General features: G+C 51.4%; 2 protein-coding genes across 19 annotated transcripts; one reads left to right on the top strand and one right to left on the bottom strand.

Moving 5' to 3' along the window:
* Positions 1-1,136: 1,136 nt before the first annotated feature.
* Positions 1,137-10,100, bottom strand: NDRG2 (NDRG family member 2). Of its 16 annotated transcripts, none has more exons than XM_032245972.1 (17): positions 10,015-10,100; positions 8,358-8,424; positions 7,553-7,633; positions 7,176-7,217; positions 6,697-6,802; positions 6,381-6,501; positions 6,146-6,208; positions 5,117-5,177; positions 4,837-4,923; positions 4,274-4,330; positions 3,993-4,096; positions 3,470-3,514; positions 3,121-3,172; positions 2,818-2,865; positions 2,565-2,600; positions 2,351-2,402; positions 1,137-2,126 (listed from the first exon to the last, which is right to left on the bottom strand). In XM_032245972.1, exons 3-17 carry the CDS (start codon positions 7,625-7,627, stop codon positions 1,960-1,962), a joined length of 1,116 nt encoding a protein of 371 aa, XP_032101863.1. In that variant the 5' UTR covers positions 7,628-7,633; positions 8,358-8,424; positions 10,015-10,100; the 3' UTR covers positions 1,137-1,959. The 16 variants fall into 16 exon arrangements, 6 of the variants coding, with proteins under 6 accessions (XP_032101863.1, XP_032101864.1, XP_032101865.1 ...); XM_032245973.1 differs by lacking the exon at positions 10,015-10,100 and adding an exon at positions 9,339-9,436; XM_032245974.1 differs by lacking the exon at positions 7,176-7,217.
* On the top strand, positions 9,533-17,503 carry TPPP2 (tubulin polymerization promoting protein family member 2). 3 transcript variants are annotated; one of them, XM_032245978.1, is made up of 5 exons: positions 9,533-9,792; positions 11,122-11,302; positions 15,269-15,447; positions 15,699-15,852; positions 16,578-17,503. In XM_032245978.1, exons 2-5 carry the CDS (start codon positions 11,222-11,224, stop codon positions 16,761-16,763), a joined length of 600 nt encoding a protein of 199 aa, XP_032101869.1. In that variant the 5' UTR covers positions 9,533-9,792; positions 11,122-11,221; the 3' UTR covers positions 16,764-17,503. The 3 variants fall into 3 exon arrangements, with proteins under 3 accessions (XP_032101869.1, XP_032101870.1, XP_032101871.1); XM_032245979.1 differs by lacking the exon at positions 9,533-9,792 and having other exon boundaries at positions 15,237-15,447; XM_032245980.1 differs by lacking the exons at positions 9,533-9,792; positions 11,122-11,302 and adding an exon at positions 14,650-14,795 and having other exon boundaries at positions 15,237-15,447.
* Positions 17,504-18,489: the final 986 nt, after the last annotated feature.

The raw sequence follows: 18,489 nt of genomic DNA on the forward strand, positions 1-18,489 counted from the left end.
AGTATGTTCGCACCAGGCATCAAGCTGCATTAGTCCTCAGCTCAGTTTCACTGAGACAAGGGTATAATTGCCCGTGGAGCTTCTATAAAACAATCAGGAAAAGACCTTGAAATATTTCTTCACAGTAGTGTTGCCAATAATGCTACAAGGTGCCTCGTTTTTACTTCTTGTGCCTCCAGAGCCTAAGGATCAGCCTGCAACAGTTGCAAAATATGAATTTCTCTTGATTGTTGTTCATATTTCTTAAAAAGCTTCTTAGTAAACCACAAACACAGACTTAATTAGCTCCCAGATCCCTTGGATTCCATGAGGGAAGAGGAATTCCCAAGAGAAATCCCCTTTTTGCTGCACCTTCCCTGAGAGAGTCTTCAGATCGGAATGAACTATGAGCAGCCCAATCCTTACAGTAAGTTCATGTGCCCTGGTCTACTGATTGGACTGAAACATCCAAAATGGAATCTAGGTGACCCCCTAGGGAAGATTCTACAGGAAAGTGAGTCTCAAGATATCCTGGCACTTCTGTCATCAGCCTTCTTCAACTATTTTTTTTTTTTTTTTGAGATGGAATCTCTGTCACCCAGGCTGGAGTGCAGCGGTGTGACCTTGGCTCACTGCAATCTCCACCTCCTGGGCTCAAGTGATCTCCCACCTCAGCCTCCCAAATAGCTGGAACCACAGGTGTGCACCATCATGCTCAGCTAATTTTTGTATTTTTTGTAGAGACAGGGTTTCACCATGTTGCCCCGGCTGGTCACAAACTCCTGAGCTCAAGTGATCTGTCCACCTCAGCCTCCCAAGTGTGTGGGGATCACAGATGTGAGCCACCATGTCCACCCTCTTCAATTCTTTCTCTAAGGTTGGTGGCATCTCTGAAATCCTGTGGCCTTTCTCAGTTACCCATAGTGGATAAGGAAGACTCCTAAGATCTAAATGGTTCCTCTCTCCCAAGCTTAAAAATATTAACAATATCAAGGCAACGCCATTTTACTGGAACAGGGCCTATTTCTATGTGGTCATATTTTGTGAAGTATCTATGCCACAAAGGCCCCCCAGGGTTTATATCACTTTGAGAAGAGAACCTGAGGCTAGGACAGGGAGAGGATAGCATGATGCAGGCATACCTAGACAAAGAATAATAATGGTACTCAGACTCCTCTACAGTTTATTGTTAGAGCAGAAGTTGTAGGAGACAGGAGGGCACCCTCCACACATAATACAGTGTGGTCAGAGCCCAAGGGTAGCCCTTTCCACCCCTATGCCAAGCCCCAAGCAGCCCAGCCCAAGCTTAGCTCCCTCCCAGCCCCACTCTAGATGCTGAGAGCTACCAGTTAGTGCAGCCAAATGGCCCCAGGCCCCTTCCTGTTGCCCCAGCACCAATCCTTCCCCCATACTCATTCATTGCCCACCACCTCCCATTCCAACTTCCTTTTTACACACTGGATGTTTCTATCACATCCTGAGGCCCGCTAACCCACCAGCAAGTCTCCCCTGACACACATTCATGTAGGTCCACACCCTTCAGAGTCCTAAAGGGTTAATGAGAAGCCATATCAGCTTTGGTGAACGGAGCCCCAGCCCCAAATCCTCTCCCCTTGCAAATATGGGGAAAGCAGGCTGATGGAGGCACCATGACAGCTACAACAACCTCTTATCCCTCATCTACAGACACCTGGATCAGGACAGAAGATACATGCCCTCTCCACCTTAACACCAAAATGGGAGAAGAGGATCATTTAGGGGTCTGGGTCCCTAAGAGATATTAGGACATCTCTCCCAGGAGCTGGGGGGAATCACAGGTTAAAGGTCAAGGTTAGGGTAGCAATCAAAGATCAAGGTCATCTCTCCACATGATCTGCCCTTTTTCCCGTGTTTACTCTGGCCCAGTGCCCCTTCAGCACCTCCCAGGTTAGTTCTGGGGGAGGTGAGGGCTGGGACCCACACTAGGGCAACAAGGGTCATTCAACAGGAGACCTCCATGGTGTGCCCCGGGGGCCCTGAAGAAAGAGTTCCAGACTCGCTGCTCTGGGACAGGGTGCGAGAGCGGGACCGGTTGCCATCAATGGACGCTGCACTGGTTAAAGAGGCCGTACGAGACCGGGACAGGCGAGTCATGCAGGATGAGGCCACTGTGGAGACAGAAGGGTGCACAAGCAGTCAGAGAGAAAGAGGGGAAGGGGGACTGGCGACTCAGTGCGCAATCCTTGGATTATGACTAGTTATAACTAAGTCAGGGGATCAATGAGCTCAATTGGGCAGATGGTGGTGAGCCCAGGCATTAACCTAAAATGATTCCACCCCACTCAGTGCCCATCTCTCCTCTAGTGCAGCAGTCTCTTGTCCCCGTACTCACTGTAGCCCATGCCTTGCAGGAAGTACTTGAAAGCCTCGGTCAGCTTGCCTGGCTATAGAGGTAAGAAGAGGCAAGGGAGACAGATGAGGTTAGAGGCAGAGCTGGAGCCTCAGGCTAAGGCAGTGTGGGGACAGGGTGTGTTGCAAAGGGCAGAACTCAGTGCCACCTGTATCCTATGCCACTTCCCCATCCCATGGACAGCAGGGGTACTCACCTGAGTCAGCTGGGGCTGACCTCCGGAGTCAGCCATCTGTTCAGGAGTGCGCCACCCAGAAAAAGTGATACATACATAAATGAGCCATGTGGAGAGGTGGAAAGGGTCTCTCTTCCCTAGCTTCTTCACTCTAGCCCCTTTGTTTTGTTATTCATTCACCCCATTTGCTCCTATGCAGGGCCCTGGAGGCTTAGCAGCTGAATCTAGAGAGGATACATGGCTCTGGACAGGGGGCCAGGAGCAGGTTACTGACCTTGAGGAACGAGGTCTGGGTGGGGTCCAGTTTTGAGTTACATTCCACCTGGAGTAAGCAGGAGGCTGAATGAATGAGGTCACACCTACTGTGGCCCCTCCCCTGCAAGGGACCCAGGAACCCAAACCCCAGTCCCTTTTCTATCAGCTCCCTACCCAGTTCCTCCGTACCAGGAATCAAATTCTTAGTGGCCCAAAGTTGATCTCCCTGTGCCAAACAGGGCATCCCTCTTGGCAAGATACTCTTCTGACCACCACCCTTGAACCCCAACTCTCCTCCCTCACCCCAAAATTCCCTACTAACCACTGCATCTTCATGAGGTGCTTGGTCTCCTACCACCAGCATCACAGGACACCTAAAGGCATAGCGTTGGGGAGAAGGCAGTGAGCCTCTGGCACTCCCTCACTGGCCTCTTCCTAGAAGTGCAGCTGGAAAATGTCTGGCTCCAAAGAGGAAAGAGCCTTCTGTGTCTCCCTGCTGATACCAGCAAGAGGATTCAAAGGGGGAAGGCCTATAGGGAAGTGATTTACCAAATAGGATGGGGGACGTGACAAGGAAGTTCCCTGGCAAAAGATCCTCCTTCTTCTAAAGGATACAAGCTCCTAGGGAAGATCTAGGGAGATGGGCAATGCATTATTTCTTAAAGTCTTACTTGAGGGTGATGTCACCTCCACGCTCAAAGTTCAGGTCTCGGCGGCTAGAAAGGAGTAAAAAGAGTAGGAATTTTAGGTGGGCAAGGCTATCTAACCAGATACAGGCTGTCTCCCCCATGAGGAAACTATCTTCGTCCCAAACATTACAGTCAAATATTGGTTATTAAAAGTGGAAACCAAAGGAGAAGGTGGTAGACAGGCCCCATGCACAGCCCTTCCAGTCACTTGTGCCCTAAGTCCCTAGTCAGAGGGCAGCAAAGGGGGAGGAAGGGCACAGGACACAAGTTCATCTTATTTCTGGGAGTCCAAAAATCCAGAGGAGGTAAACAAGAAAAGGGGGACAACCCCTCGCAATCCTTCCCACTGGCTCTGTCCTGAAGCTGCCCGCGTTGCACACTAAATCCTGCATTCCTTGCACACTGCATACCACCCAGACTTCCCTCTCCTCCTCTGTGCCTCCCCACAACCCCCAATTACTGCTTCTACATTTCTCTCACATGCATACACACGCAGCCCACCCACTTGTTGTAGCTGTTCCAGTACAATTCAATGTTATCCAGGTTGGGTGCATGTGTAATAATATTTCTGTACTTTTGTATCAACTCAGAATTTCCAGAGAGCTCTTCCTGAAGGAGAGAGCAAGGAGAAAAATTACAGATGGAAAGAGAAACCAACAATTAACAGAGGAAAAGAGGTAAGCCTTCTTCCCTCCCCAAATCCTGTCCCAGCTAAGAAGGTTACCCCAAGCATTCAAGTTCCCTGCTGTTCCCCTCAACTCTTCTACTTCTTCTACAACCACTTACCTGGCTGAAAAGATGTCCAAGGATCATCTCCGAAATGGAAGAGGTGAGGCCCGTCAGCTACGAGGAAAAGGAAGGTGAGAAAGTTCAGGATATTGGCCGGGTGTGGTGCTCACGCCTGTAATCCCAGCACTCTGGGAGGCCAAGGTGGGTGGATCACGAGGTCATGAGTTCAAGACCAGCCTAGCCAAGATGGTGAAACCCTATCTCTACTAAAAATACAAAAATTAGCGAGGCGTGGTGGCGGGCGCCTGTAATCCCAGCTACTCAGAAGGCTGAGGTAGGAGAATTACTTGAACCCAGGAAGCAGAGGTTGCAGTGAGCCAAGATTACACCACTACACTCCAGCCTGGGCGACAGAGTGAGGCTCCATCTCAATTAAAAAAAAAAGAAAGAAAGTTGGTTCAGGATATTATAAGAGACTTGGGCAAAGTGACAGCTTCACTTTTCTGCTCCTTCACTCCCTCCTTGAAGTTCGGAGTCCATCAGTTACTTTGGTAGAGCCTAAATGGATCCATACGAGGGGAAACCCCACCCTAGGTCTCAGTACAGAGGCCCCTCCAAACCTTGTGGGCTGCCCAGTCCATCCAACCCTTGGCATTGGGATCAATGTTGATGAGGACAAGACCTTCCACTGTGTCCGGGTGGTTAAGCTGAGGGACAGCAGAAGGAAGGAAATGAGAAGGAGGCCACGGTCCTCCCCACTAAGCTCTACCCATTCTGGGATTCCCACAGGGCCTGACTCCCCACCCCGTGCCCACTTCCTCCCCCAAACAGCACTAATAAACAGACTTTCCTAATCAGCCTGGACCCTCATTTCCCTCATCTGGGCTTTTTATTTCTTACAGCATATCTCGACAGGACGTAGGCCCCAGCTCCAACACCAACACCAATTATTGTAGAGAAACTGTGAAAGACAAAGAAATATATGCCTCATGGGTTCTCCTGTTCAAAACTTGCCACAGCCCATCCCTTCAAACTCTTCGTCCTCCCTCCTGAGTCCATGGGCACAAAGAAGGGCAGACCTGGACCTTTCTTTGGAGGATGTGAAAAAGAAGGGCCCAAGGAGTTAAAGGTTGGCATGGGTATTCGGGGTAGATTCCTGAAGTCTCTCCCCAGCTTTCTCCTAGACAGCTATTGTCTTAAAAACAAACACCCATATACTAGCCAACCAACACGCTGTTTTCCTACATAGATAGCTCTTTGTGTATTCTCAATTTCCAAGAGCTAGTTCAACTTGTTTTGCTTTAGTTCCTGGTTCCTCTAGAGGAACGGGAAGAATGGAACTTAAGGCAAATGTGAAAACACACACGACTTTAGTGAACAATCAAGAGAATAAGGAAAAGAGCGGCCAAGAGGTGAACCAGCGGTGCTGAGCCCTGCTGCCTAGAACCCAAGCTAAGAACAGCACCCAGGGGTCGGCATCTCCCTCTGAATACCAAAGACACCTGGTCTGGCGTTCTCTTCCTTCCCTCACTCTCTCTCACCCACAGAGCTCCCCATCCACCAGGTGTGGGCATGAAGGAGGGGGGAGTGGGAGGGAAAGAGACAGGTCTATCTGGTTCCTCAGGGATTATGTCACCCCTTCCATTCCTACCTAGCTTTCTGATCAGAGAAGGCCCTCCTCAGCCTGAGGCAGGGCCAAGCAGGGACCCTTTTCCTTCCCTCCATCCACTGGGGCTACTCTGTGACTCTAGCCGTTCTCCAAACCCACCACCTTTTCTTTCAATAATCAAGGTGGGATCATGAAGGAAGAGGATATATTGAAGTCAGAAGCCGAAACTGGCTCAGGAACCATGGTGAACCTGTGAGTTCTAGGGGTCTCCTTGTGCTGGAAAGAGAACTCTGGTTTGGAGGGGTTCCCAGGCCTCTCACTTTAGGTACTGCAGGATGCAAGGGATCATGTCTGCGAGCTGGTCCAGAGATGGGTACTGATATCTGGAAAACAGAGGGATGTTAAGGAAGATACCAACCTGCCCTCACGTCCCCCACCTTTGAATGTCCTACTCATTCTCTCCCGGAATCACCACTGCCCTCCCTTTCCTCCTCCCCAGTCTAACCTTCCCCTGTGCCTCACAGTCTGGTGAAGCGGTAAAGAGCTAATTCTTACCCCAAAGGGAACACAGCGGCTCCCTCTTCCATTCCAGGAGCATCCACGTGAACCCGCACAAAATTCTGAATGATTTCCTGCATGTCCCCAAATTGAAACAGTGGCTGGAAGCAAGATTTATCTAAAGAGAACCCACATCACCCCAACAATAGAATCAGACACAGAAACGTGTCCCCCAACAGAACTCACACTTTCTTTCATGCCACAGTCAGACTAGGAGAGAACTTCTCCTTCTCACTTCTATCCTCCCTCTGGGTTTCTACCCTTCCCCCCACCCTCTTCCCAGACAGGAGTGGAGATGAATGGAGGTCCTTACAGTTGAGTCCCACATCATGGTAGGTGAGGATCGCTGGGCGTTTGGGTTTGGGGGTGCCATAGACAGTGAAAGTGACAGAGCCATATGGTGTCTCCACAGAGTGAGTCTGCAGGAAAACAGGGCACCATCAGGTAGGAGCTAGGCTCAGAGGAGACAAGGCCAGAAAAGGAGCAACACCAAGGTCAGGGAGCTGGGGGTGGGTGGGCAAGGGGGAAAAGGGAACAAAGAATTAAAAACAGGATCAGCAAGAATTGAGGAAAACATCACACTGGAAGATGAGTTGGAGGATAAGAAAGAATAATAAAGATTAGAGAGAGAAGACGAGGGGAAGGAAGGAAAGGAGAGAGGTGGGGAAGGGAAAGGACTAGAATAGAAGGGAAGAAAGTAAAGAGAGAAGAAAGGGCCAAGCAGAGCTGGTCTCTCTACTGGGGAAGACGAGAGCCCCTCCTCCCACCTTGGGACTGCCCCCACACTGTTACCTGTCCCTGGTCCAGGAGGATTCGGGCAGCTAACTCAGCCTCCTGGAGAGACACACACACATACACACAAAAACACACGACCATGTGGCGTCACAGATGGAAAGACAGACAGACGAAGAGAGGCAGGTAAAGAGAGACCAACAGAGACCGAAGACAGAAAGAGATTGACAGAGAGACATGGAAAGAATGAAGGTTAGTGCAGTGACAGGACAAGGGCCTGACTCCCAATTGTAGTGTCTGTGCAGAGCGACTAGGGTAGAGGTGGAGGAAGTGGTGCTGTGGGTTAGAGTAAGATCAGTAGGTTTGGGAAGTCAGAGGCAAGGGGGATGCTTAGAGGTCTGGAATTGAGGCTTGGGAGTCAAAAGGTCTCTGATAACCTTGGCTGCCTCTGGTGTCTGTCCTGGCAACAGCGGCTTCTCCTCTGTGATCTGCACCTCCTGCAGCTCCGCCATGGTGGCCTGGCAGGATGAAGAAACAACGGGACTGGGAGGTTGTCTCCACACCCCCCACATCTCCTCAAACCTCAGGCTTCCTCTTTCAGCAGGAAGATGCAGGGAGCAGAGGGACCCAGGGGTGGAAGACTAATCCAGAACACACAGAGGGCCTTTCCTGCCCCCAGCTTCCTTTCCAGGCGGACTGGAGGAAGCATTGGAAGAGGAATCAGGACACCGCTTCTCTTGATACTCACCATTGCCACTGCCACCCTCAACACCCACACCTCCAGACCCCCTCCCTCCTCTGTCCTGGACCAAAACACCAGGGTGGGGCAGCAGTGTAGCTCAGATTTCCCAGGCTATATTTAGGGGGCCACCCCACACTCTCAGGTAGGGAGTGAAACTCGTAGCTCAGTGACTGAGTGTTCTAAAGGACAGGGTACCAAAAGACAGGATTGTGAGAGTTCGCAATTGAACATGACCTTCAGTTAAAGCCCCAAGGTCGTTAGCTTAAAGGAAAGGGGGCTAAAAATGACCAAAGCAACATGACCAATGGGAGAGGTGTGGAGGACAACATAAAAGGGACATCTGTCTAACCAACCCAGTGCCTCCCTTCCTCCCAAGACTCTTCCTTCCAACTCTGAATAAATTCCAGTTAAGTTCAACATTAGTGGAGCAGGTGAGGAGCAGAGCACCTGGACAGACCTGCACAGGAAAAGCCTGCAGCCTGGGGGGTGGGGTCACTTACTGGGCTCCTATTGGCTGGATGCAGTGGGATTAGGGGTCAGGGTTCTCACTCCTTCTGACTCTGGGGTCTGAGAAAACACAGCAACGAGGTGAATGACATGGGAGACAGACCCGGGGTCTTTTAGGGACAGAAAGCCTCAGCCAAGATCCAGACTGCCAGGGTCACCAACCTCCCGGGGTCACTAACCCTCCCCAATATCTACAAAAAACACGTCCTCTCTAGGCTCGAACTGGAATCAATACAGGCTGCAGGGACATCAGTTCAGGCTGTGGGGAGGAGAGAAGGAAGTGCTGATGTGGAGGAAAGAGTGTGGCCGTGTCAGAACCTCGGGATTCGAATCCCTGCTCTGCCACACCCAGTGTGGCCTTGCCCCAATTAATTACTACATTTGGCCTCAATTTTCTATCTGAAGGGGGACTAAACGTGGGGACTAGGGGATCCCCAAAATTTTTGACAGCTCTCCAGTAAGATGAGAGTAGCAGAGCATGGCTGTTTCCCTCCACCATTTAAAAACAAACAAAAAGCTTGGTGCCGTCGCTTCTCTCCTCTACGCAGTCTCTGTGTAGGTCCCACGAGTGGAGAAAGGGAGAGGAGGGCGGTCCCACAATCTCCTCCCGGTCTCCCCCGACGGCCCGCGAGGGCAAGCGCCTTCGGGAAGGGACGGGTGGGACAGAGGAGACTGTTCGGGCCCAGCACCCGGAACCCGTCCCTACTAGTCCCTAGGCTGCCCGTCCGCGTGGAGACAGACACCCTTCAGCGGCCAGTGCCAAGCGACCCGGACCTTGCACACAACCTCGCGCGCACCCCAAACACGCCTTGCCGCTCCCGGAGCCTCAGCCTTTGTGCGCAGCAATCGAGCGCCTCCTCCGTGCGGGCCCTTTCCCCCGAGCCGTCAGTTCCGGGGGAACCGGGATCACTCAGCCCACCGGCCCCGCTGGTGCTTTCCAGGCCCAGCCGCCCCTCGCCTGCCCCTCCCCCTACCTGCTGCCGCAGCGGCCGCTTCCACCTTCACTTGCCTTTGACTCGGGCCCGCCCAGACTCGGGATCCCCGCAGACCCGCCCCCGGCCCGCCTCAGCCTCCCCAGCCCGCCCACGGGCGCATGGCTTCCTGCAGACCCGCCCCAGACCCCCAGTAAACACGCCCCCTCTTCAACCCGCCCAGACTGCAGCTCAGGGAGGGGTGGTGCTCGGGCCGGGGGGTGGCGGGGAACCGGCGGCTGGACGCTTCCAGGCTCCGCGGTGCTCACCATAACATCCTGCCCGCCCACCCCCGCCACCCGCGCAGCGCGCATTGGGTCGGTGTGGGGAGTACGGGGATCCCTCAGCCTGGGGAGGGATCCCTCGGCTGCCCTCGGCACCGCCCCCACCCATGACCTGGATCTGGGATTCGCACTCTGGCTCCTTCCTTCGTCCCCCGACTCAGCGGTGGGAACCGGTAGTGGGGAGACGAACCCGGGGTACTGACAACCCATGAGTTCGAGTTCCCCTCCCGAACACGGAGAGCTAGATTAAGGGAGGAGGAGGTGGGCGGGACCGCCGCTGAGGAGGCGGGGGTCTCGCAGGCTGGCAAGGACAGGTGTGCCAGCGCCGAAAGGGGGCACGGGGGGACGTCGAGGACGCAGAAGTTCCGACTCCCTAGCGCTCAGAGTCCTGGTACCTCCTCTCTTTGCTGCGTCCGGACGCCTGCTCTCCGGCTGCTCCGGGAGAAGTTGGACAACAAGGAGAGCGGGGGGGGGGGGGGAGGGGGGGGGTGGGAGGGGGGGGGGGGGGGGGGGGGGGGGGGGGGCGGGGGGGGGAGGGGAGGGCGCTCGCAGGGGGGGGTGGGGGAGAGGATGGCCAACGGGGACTCCGAGGTCAAGGCCTCGAGGGGGGATAGGGGAGGGGCCGGAGACCCCCAGAGGCTCTGACTCCTGGGTAAACAGGAGCAGGGGCGGAGTTAACCCTGCGGGGGTGGAGTAGGGGCTTGGGGAGAACGCAGTGTCCCGGGCTGAGACCCAAGAGACCCTGTGGCTTCGCAGCTAACCCCTCCCAGTCCGGCCCAGAAAAGGAGACCAGCTCAGACCTGCTGAATCGCAATGCCCAGGCGATGGTCTTAGGAACTGCGGCGTCCCTCTTGGTGCCTGAGTGGGTATGCCACCCCAGACTTCAAACACATACACATACACACCACCCCAGATGAGCCCTCCTTGTGCCCCTGAGAGGAAGGCTCCCTGGAATGGGATAGTTGATTAGATGACGTGGCTAAGGGAATTCGAAGTTGTTTAGGCAAAAGGAAACCTGACGGAATTTCTCCCCACCTGTCCCCCTTGTAGCTCCTCAGTCCCAGGATCATATCCACCCCCTCCCCCTTCAGCCTAGTTCCTGAGTTGCCATTTCGAGGGCTGGGCGCCAGGCCAGTCAGGAACAATGGCCAATGGAACTTGAGCTGCCAACTGCAACACCAGCACCGACTGCCCCCCCAAGACCCCCGAGTTTCCCTGCCCCCTCCTGCCTGGGAACCACCCTCCCACCGCCACCCTCACCACCCGCAATACCCCTCCCATCCAAGGAACATCAATGCCCCTTTCATCCCCACTTGGCAGGGTCTACTGGAAAGAAGGAGCGGCCAAGAGGGAGGAGGTGACCCAGAGTAGGAGAACTGGTCGGGCTAAAACCCAGCCTTCAACAACCCCAAATCTAAGGAGCCCCCCTACGTCCCCCAGTTTGGAGAACCCAACTTTTCCTCTGTTCCTTTCTCCCACTCCCTTTATAACTTTTTCCCCAGAAACTGGCACAGAAGCTGGGCACCCTGGATCCTCTCCTAGTCCCCTCTTCCCTCTGGGTGCCAGTTTAACACTCTCTTGGACAAGGAAAAGCCTGCTGGAATGAAGGTCATAGCCAAAGATGCGCAAGACACGAGAGATCTCACAAGCCCCCGAGGAACTTGGGGAGAAGGAGCGCCTCAAGTGAGGGCTTTTGCCTGCAGGCTTTTATTTGCGGAAAGTAGTCTTACTTGGAGTGGGGGAGGGAAGGACCTGAAGATTCCAGCATCTAAATTCGTCTCTGGGTCAGGATGACTCAGGGGGAACCTGATAAGGGGCCTACGCGGGGGCGCGGGGCGGGCAGGAGGTGGGAAATTTCCACTGACATCCATTGGCTTCCTAGACCTAGGGGTCTCACCCAGCCTGCTGCAGGCAGAAGTAAGGCTGGTACCACCCCAAGATAGGGTTCTTCCATGTCAGGGCAGCTTCCAGCCCGATCAGTGTGTAAGTATCGCAAGGACAAGCTCTCTCTCTAAACTTTCTCTTTGGCCAGAGCAGCTTCAAACTATACCTTTGACTAAGCAACAGTTTTAAGTATCTGTTATGTGCAAGCCACTGTGTAGATGAAATTCAAGGTGTGAGTCTGGTCACACCCTCTCTAGATGTTTGTGATGGAGTAGTCAAGAGAAGGTACAAACACAGGACAAGTTAAGAAAAATTATGTAGGCAGGGCCTAGTGGCTCATGCCTGTAATCCCAGCCTTTTGGGAGGCCAAGGCAGGCAGGTCACAAGGTCAGGAGTTGGAGACCAGCTTGACCAACATGGTGAGACCCATCTCTACTAAAAATACAAATATCAAATATTGGCTGGGCATGGTGGTGCGGGCCTGTAATCCCAGCTACTTGGGAGGCTGAGGCAGGAGAATGGCTTGAACCTGGGAGGCAGAGGTTGCAGTGAGCTGAGATCATACCACTGCGCTCCAGCCTGGGTGACAGAGTGAGACTCCATCTCAAAAAAAAAAAAAAAGTATGTATATATAAGATCAAATATTTGGACAAAAGGTCCTACAGCAGTAGTTTCCCACCCTTCTCAAGTGGGAGATCAGAGATTTCCATCCTCACGTAATAGTTTTAGTATCTCCTGATGGAGAAAATACAAACTATGAATTCATCAGTACTTTGAAGTAAGTTTCTGTCATAACACCTGTGAATGTAGTAATACCTACACATGCAAGGCATATTATTTACTCAGTTCACACTCACTCTTCATACATACAGATTCTAGGGCCCTTTGCAAGATTTCAGAAATCCTCACGCCAGGAGGCTGTGGCCCACAGTCTAGAAACCATTATCTTACTATAATTCAGGGAAGGAAAAGGGCTTTGTTCCCAGGGTGAACCACCCAGATGAGAAGTGCAACCATGGAATATTTGAGTGGGAGTGAGAGGCATTCTATCCAGGCAGAGAGAGAGCATGAAGGACAGTGTGGAGGCAGAAACACCAGGTTACTCTGGAGAACTGCATAGTAGCTTCCTATATGTTATTCCCTAAAACCATAAGGTTAGTGTTATTGTCCTCACTGTACAGATGGGAAAATGGAAACTCAGGAATGCTTAGGGACTTGCCCAAGTCCACTCTGCTAGCAAATGACATATCTGGGATTCATTTCCCCACCCAGATCCATTCCACTCCAGGGACTATGCTCCTTCCACTACCAGGTAGCCTGTCAAGTGTATAGCAGTTAGGCCATATGACCCCAGCTGAAGAATAATCTGGTTCTTAGATTTTTTGTTATTTATTTATTTATGTGATGGGGTCTCACTCTGTCAGCCAGGTGGAAGTGCACTGACACAATCCTAGTTCACTGCAGCCTCAAACTCCTAGGCTTAAGCAATCCTCCCACTTCAGCCTCCTGAGTAGCTGGGACTACAGGTGCATGCCACCACTACCAACTAATTTTTATTATTTATTTATTTAGAGACAGGGTCTCACTTTATTGCCCGGGCTGGTCTCAAACTCCTGGGCTCAAGTGATTCTCTCACTTTGGCCTCCCAAAGTGCTGGAATTACAGGCATGAGCCACCATGCTCCATCCAAGAATAATGTTGATGAGAGGTGGGTGAGGTTTGGTAAGGTAGATTGGGGCCTAGTTAGTTGTACAGGTCCTTGAATGCTAAGCAAAAAGATTTGGCAATGAGAAGCTGTAGTATATCTTGAGCCATAGAATATTCTTGAGCAGGAGTAATAAATACACTGTCATGAAAAATTAATCTGATGAGGAGGAGGTAATAGAGATGGATTATGGGTGGGTGAGAGTGAAGAATTAGATTTAGGAAAGAGATTATTTAGAAGCCAGAGTAGTCATCCAGATATGAGATGATAAGAACCAGAATAAGGGTGGAAGTAACAGGAATAGAAAGAAAGGACTAGATTTGTAAGACAAAGAAAAAAATAGAAATTGGTGGCATTATTAGATGGGAAAAGGAAGAGAGTCACCAGTCTTGTTCTGTTTTAGGATCTCTGAGGTTCATCTATCTGTAGGGCTTCTGGCCAGAGAAAAGGCCAAAGAGAGAAAACCCTGAGGAACATCTCTGACCTGCATAGAAACTTATCTGAAGATTTTCAGAATCTGAGCCTCACCCTCAGTCTGACCCAGTTTTATCCTGATCTGTCCACATCTGTTACACTCCAAGGCCTACTGGGCCCAACGTTGGAAGCCATTTAAAGTTTCCATTGAGTCTGGCCCTTTAAAGCCAGTGGGATTCTCCATGCTGGTCACTATCCATGGGCCTTGAGACTGGGAAAAAAATACCAACCTGTTTTCATTAACCCCTGTTTTCATTAACTGCTATGGTCTGAATGTTTATGTCTTCCCAAAACTCATGTAGTAAAATCCTGACTCCCAGCCGGGCGTGGTGACTCACTTGGTGACTCACTCACAGGTGACCTGTAATCCCAGCACTTTGGGAGGCTGAGGCAGGTGGATCACTTGAGGTCAGGAGTTTGAAACCAGCCTGGACAACATGGCAAAACCCCGTCTCTATTAAAAATACAAAAATTGGCCAGGTATAGTGGCGAGTGCCTATAATCCCAGCTACTCAGGAGGCTGAGGTATGAGTCGCCTGAACCCTGGGAGTAGAGGTTGCAGGGACCCAAGACCACGCCACTGCACTCGAGCCTCAGTGACAGACCACAAGACTTTGTCTCAAAATAAATAAATAAATAAAATAAAATCCTAACTCTCAAAGTCATGGTATTAGGAGATGGGGCACTTTGGGGGGTGATCAAGTTTTATGAAGACAGAGCCTTCCTGAATGGAATTCCTTATAAATAGGCCCAAGGGAACCCATTCACCCCTTCCACCATGCAAGGACACAGCAAGAAGGTGCCATCTGTAGACCAGAAAGCAGCCCTCACCAAATACTGAATCTGCCAGCACCTTGATCTTAGACGTCTCAGCCTTCCAAACTGTGAAAAATAAATATCTATTGTTTATAAGCCACCTAGTTTAAGATACTTTGTTATAACAGCCCAAACAGACTAAAACACCTTCCCTGGCTCACCTCAACTTCTGTTGTGGGGCGGAGCATAAGCAATTTGACTAGGACCCTGAGGATGGGTAAGCAGCGCTGAAATGATGGAAATGTGTTCATATGAAAAGGTCAGAAAGTTGGCAGTTTGCCCAATTCAGCATGCAAGGTAGGGAGACTAAAAGCCCCCTCCTTTGAAGGCAAGGACTATAGCTGGAGCCAGAAGTGATGTCACATAAACACTGCTGAGGTCATAGAAGCTTCCCTCTCCTCCCTCTGTCTCCGATTGCCACAGCCAAGGGGCTCCCACATATCTGCACGCACTTAAATACAAAGGCCGGAAAGTTCAGACCACCATCCAGGTACTCTTAGGTACACAAAAGAGGGGGGAAAGAGAGGACCATTCAGTATGTAGGATTCACACTGTTATCTCCAGTGCTGAGAAGGGGAGACTCATGCTGTAGCTGTGTAGGTGCAATGGGAGCGGGGAGGGAGAGAGGAGAGAGCAACAGGGAAGAGGGGAGCTGTTCCTGTTGCTGACTGATTTTACCTTAAACACTTGTCCTCATTACTCCACAGTCCTCCCTCCCCCTCCTCCTTCACCCCCAAGTCTCTCCCACGACCTTCCTCCTCCACCTCTAGCTGACCATGGAATCAGAGGCAGAGAAAACATTCCATCGGTTCGCTGCCTTTGGAGAATCATCGAGCAGTGGCACTGAAATGAACAACAAGAACTTCTCCAAGCTGTGCAAAGACTGTGGCATCATGGATGGCAAGGCGGTCACCTCCACGGATGTGGATATTGTGTTCAGCAAAGTCAAGTGAGGAGCCAAAGATATGGGGGTGGGGGTGATAGAACGTGCAAGGTAGTTGGCCATGGAAGGGTTCATGTGGTGGAACATTTGCAGTGGGCCTACCGAGGACCGCAGGGTACCCGGCACTGAGCTACTCTTAGTCTTTGAGACACTCACTGATAGGACAGAAGGGCCAAATCTGAGTGAGGAACGAGTTGGACCTTGGAAGGTAATGTGTTCATGCTCTAAAGTTTCTGGATTTCTGTCTAACTGACCAGGGCCAAGAATGCCCGGACCATCACATTTCAACAGTTCAAAGAGGCAATGAAGGAACTGGGCCAGAAGCGCTTCAAGGGGAAGAGCCCAGATGAAGTCCTGGAGAACATTTATGGACTCATGGGGGGCAAGGACCCGGCCACCACTGGCGCTACTGTGAGTAACAGTCTTCATCCCTACCCCTTGACCCACTTCCCTAAATCCCCGTTGTTCCAGTCTGGCCTTGCTAACCCTGCCAACATGTGACTGTACAGACAGGGCAGAAACAGACTTTAGAGATTGTCTAGATATCCCAGAAGTGAAGAAAATGCGGCTCAGAGAAGGGAAGTGACTTGCCCAAGGTCCATGGCTATTTTAATAACAGACTAACTCCCAAGTCTCCAGTAGCTGAGCCAGGCAATTAAGGCTTGGTGGCTTTTGGAGGACATTAGTGTAGAGGATTTGGTACCTGATGCCCACTCCTCTTCCAGTTTTTATTTAGGATTTAATCTCAGGCCTCCTGCCTCTCACCTACTCCCTTTTTCAATTGTCCGCTCTGAACTAAAAGCTCTTTCTGCAATGGATATTGGGTAGGGGGTTGGAGGTAAAGTCCTCTGGCAGCAACCTAGCCAAAATAAGTCCTCTGGAAACAAAAAAAAACCCACCCTCCCTCTGCACACACCACACCCATTCCCACACCACACTCCTCTCCCCGATGAGTGGATGGCTCTTGTCAGAGTTCCTGCCCACAGCTGCATCTGGGCCCTAAGAAAGCAGCACCCATGCCAGCAGCAGAGCAAGAGCTCCCAGCACTTGTTCTAAGTGTCTCTGGCCATCTTTGGGGAAGGGATGTGACAGTGTAAGGGAAGGAAAAGGGCTCAAATCCGTCCTCTGGCTTGCAGAAAGCAACAACAGTGGGTGCAGTGGACCGTTTGACAGACACCAGCAAGTACACCGGCACCCACAAGGAGCGCTTTGATGAGAGCGGCAAGGGCAAGGGCATCGCGGGACGGGAAGAGATGACTGACAACACAGGCTACGTGAGTGGCTACAAGGGTGCTGGCACCTATCATAAGAAGACCAAGTAGAGAGGAGCTTCATCTTAGCCTGCTAGTCCCCTGACCCTGCATGTTTAACACCAGGGAGCTTGGAAAACAATAAACATCTGTGTGTGTGCAGCTGCTAAAAACTCTGTCTATGAGGGACAAATGGGTCTGCTGGTGTAGAGAGAGAGAGAAGAAATAGCCGCAGGAGTGTGGGTTCTCAACCACACACCCTTCACTCTGCTTAGCCTTATGCCTACCAGCCATCAGTTAGCATTCCTGCTCAACAGCTGCTTCCAAGAACAGGGTGGAAGAATATATTTGGAGTTAAGAGATGAACCAGTTGTGGAGGTAAAAGTATTTGCTAATTGTGTTCACACATGACTGGTATTCACCTCTCCACCCCACCCCCCAATAGAGTGTAGCAATTCCTGATGTGATGGACTATGAACAAGATACCACCTATTAGACCTTTCCCTGTCCCTCCACCTTCCTCATCTGTTGCAATTCAGGTTTTGCTGGGGGGTAAGTAGAAGCCAGCTAAGCCTGACTTCTGTTACAAATTTGTTCCAGAGCTGGGGCAAGGGGAGAGTCTATTTTCAACACCCAGCCCAGCACTGAGCTTTGCCCCACATCACCTCCATCATGGTGTACATGGGACAGAAGATCTTAGTGACTGCTTAGGGTAGCCCAGGAAGATGACCAGGCGGGGGAGGCTGCCAAGATTCCAAGAGTAGGAGTTCCGGTGCACTGAAGAAAAAGGAATTAAAATCACAACAGAGTCAGATGTGCGTTCTTAACTTTTTATTTTGAAATGATAATGGATTCACAGGAAGTTACAAAGAAATAGTACAGAGGGGTCTCGTGTGCCCTTCACCTAGTTTCCCTCCATGGTTACATCTTACATACTCAGATGTGGTTTTAGAAATTTATATTTGATTAGAGCTGGGCCTGCCTCATTTCCCTGCCTGGTCAGGGGCAGACTCTTGAGTCTGGGGGATTTGGGAGGAGCTGCTAGAAGAGAAGGGAAACAGGAACCTCTGGGGGATGGGTGAGAGACAATACCTTGAAATGCCAGTAGCCAAGGTAAGAACACTGGAAGAAAAGTAAGTTGGAAAAAGGAAGACAGGGTAACTAAGGTGGTTGAGAGTGTGAGGGAGAGACAGCCCTAGGCTCCGTGGTAAGAGGAAGGAGGAGAGGACAGTTGTATGAAGGGAGAAGCAATGAATTCACAGAGAGAAGCAGGCTGGAAACTGGGGGTTTCGGGGAAATGTGGCTAATATGAGTCTAAGGGCCTCAGGGAGGTTCCTTTAGCTAGCCATACCCCCTGTGTAGGTGCATGAGTGGAGGTGATTGTAAGGGAACTCGGGGAGCCTTAGATGAGAAGGGTGTTAGGGATGGGGAGGTGAGACTCAGAGCTGGTGCCTGTTGCTATGGTGTAAGCTGAGGCCCTGGGCCTCCATCCAGGACTTAGGATCTGGCTCAGTGGGTGGACAGTCACTGCCAACTGGACAAAGTCAGCTTCTTGGGTGGGTTTTACTGTCTCTGGGAGAGGGAGGATGATGAGGAGATGCGAGTGTAGAGGGGGTAAACAAGCTGGAAAGAACCTAGAAAACAGCACCACTTTGCATGGTGATCAAAGCCCTGGACATTTTCCTACCCACCTGGTCTCTTGGGAGGGGACCCTGCCTGTCTTGGAATTCAGGAAGGAAGTCTTGTTACAGGGATCAGAATGTTGGAAATGGAGACAGGCTGGCCTGTGGTGGTAAAG

This window comes from Sapajus apella, unplaced genomic scaffold (assembly GCF_009761245.1).
Source record: "Sapajus apella isolate SASKATOON/1434 unplaced genomic scaffold, GSC_monkey_1.0 scaffold59, whole genome shotgun sequence".
Lineage (NCBI taxonomy): Eukaryota > Metazoa > Chordata > Mammalia > Primates > Cebidae > Sapajus > Sapajus apella.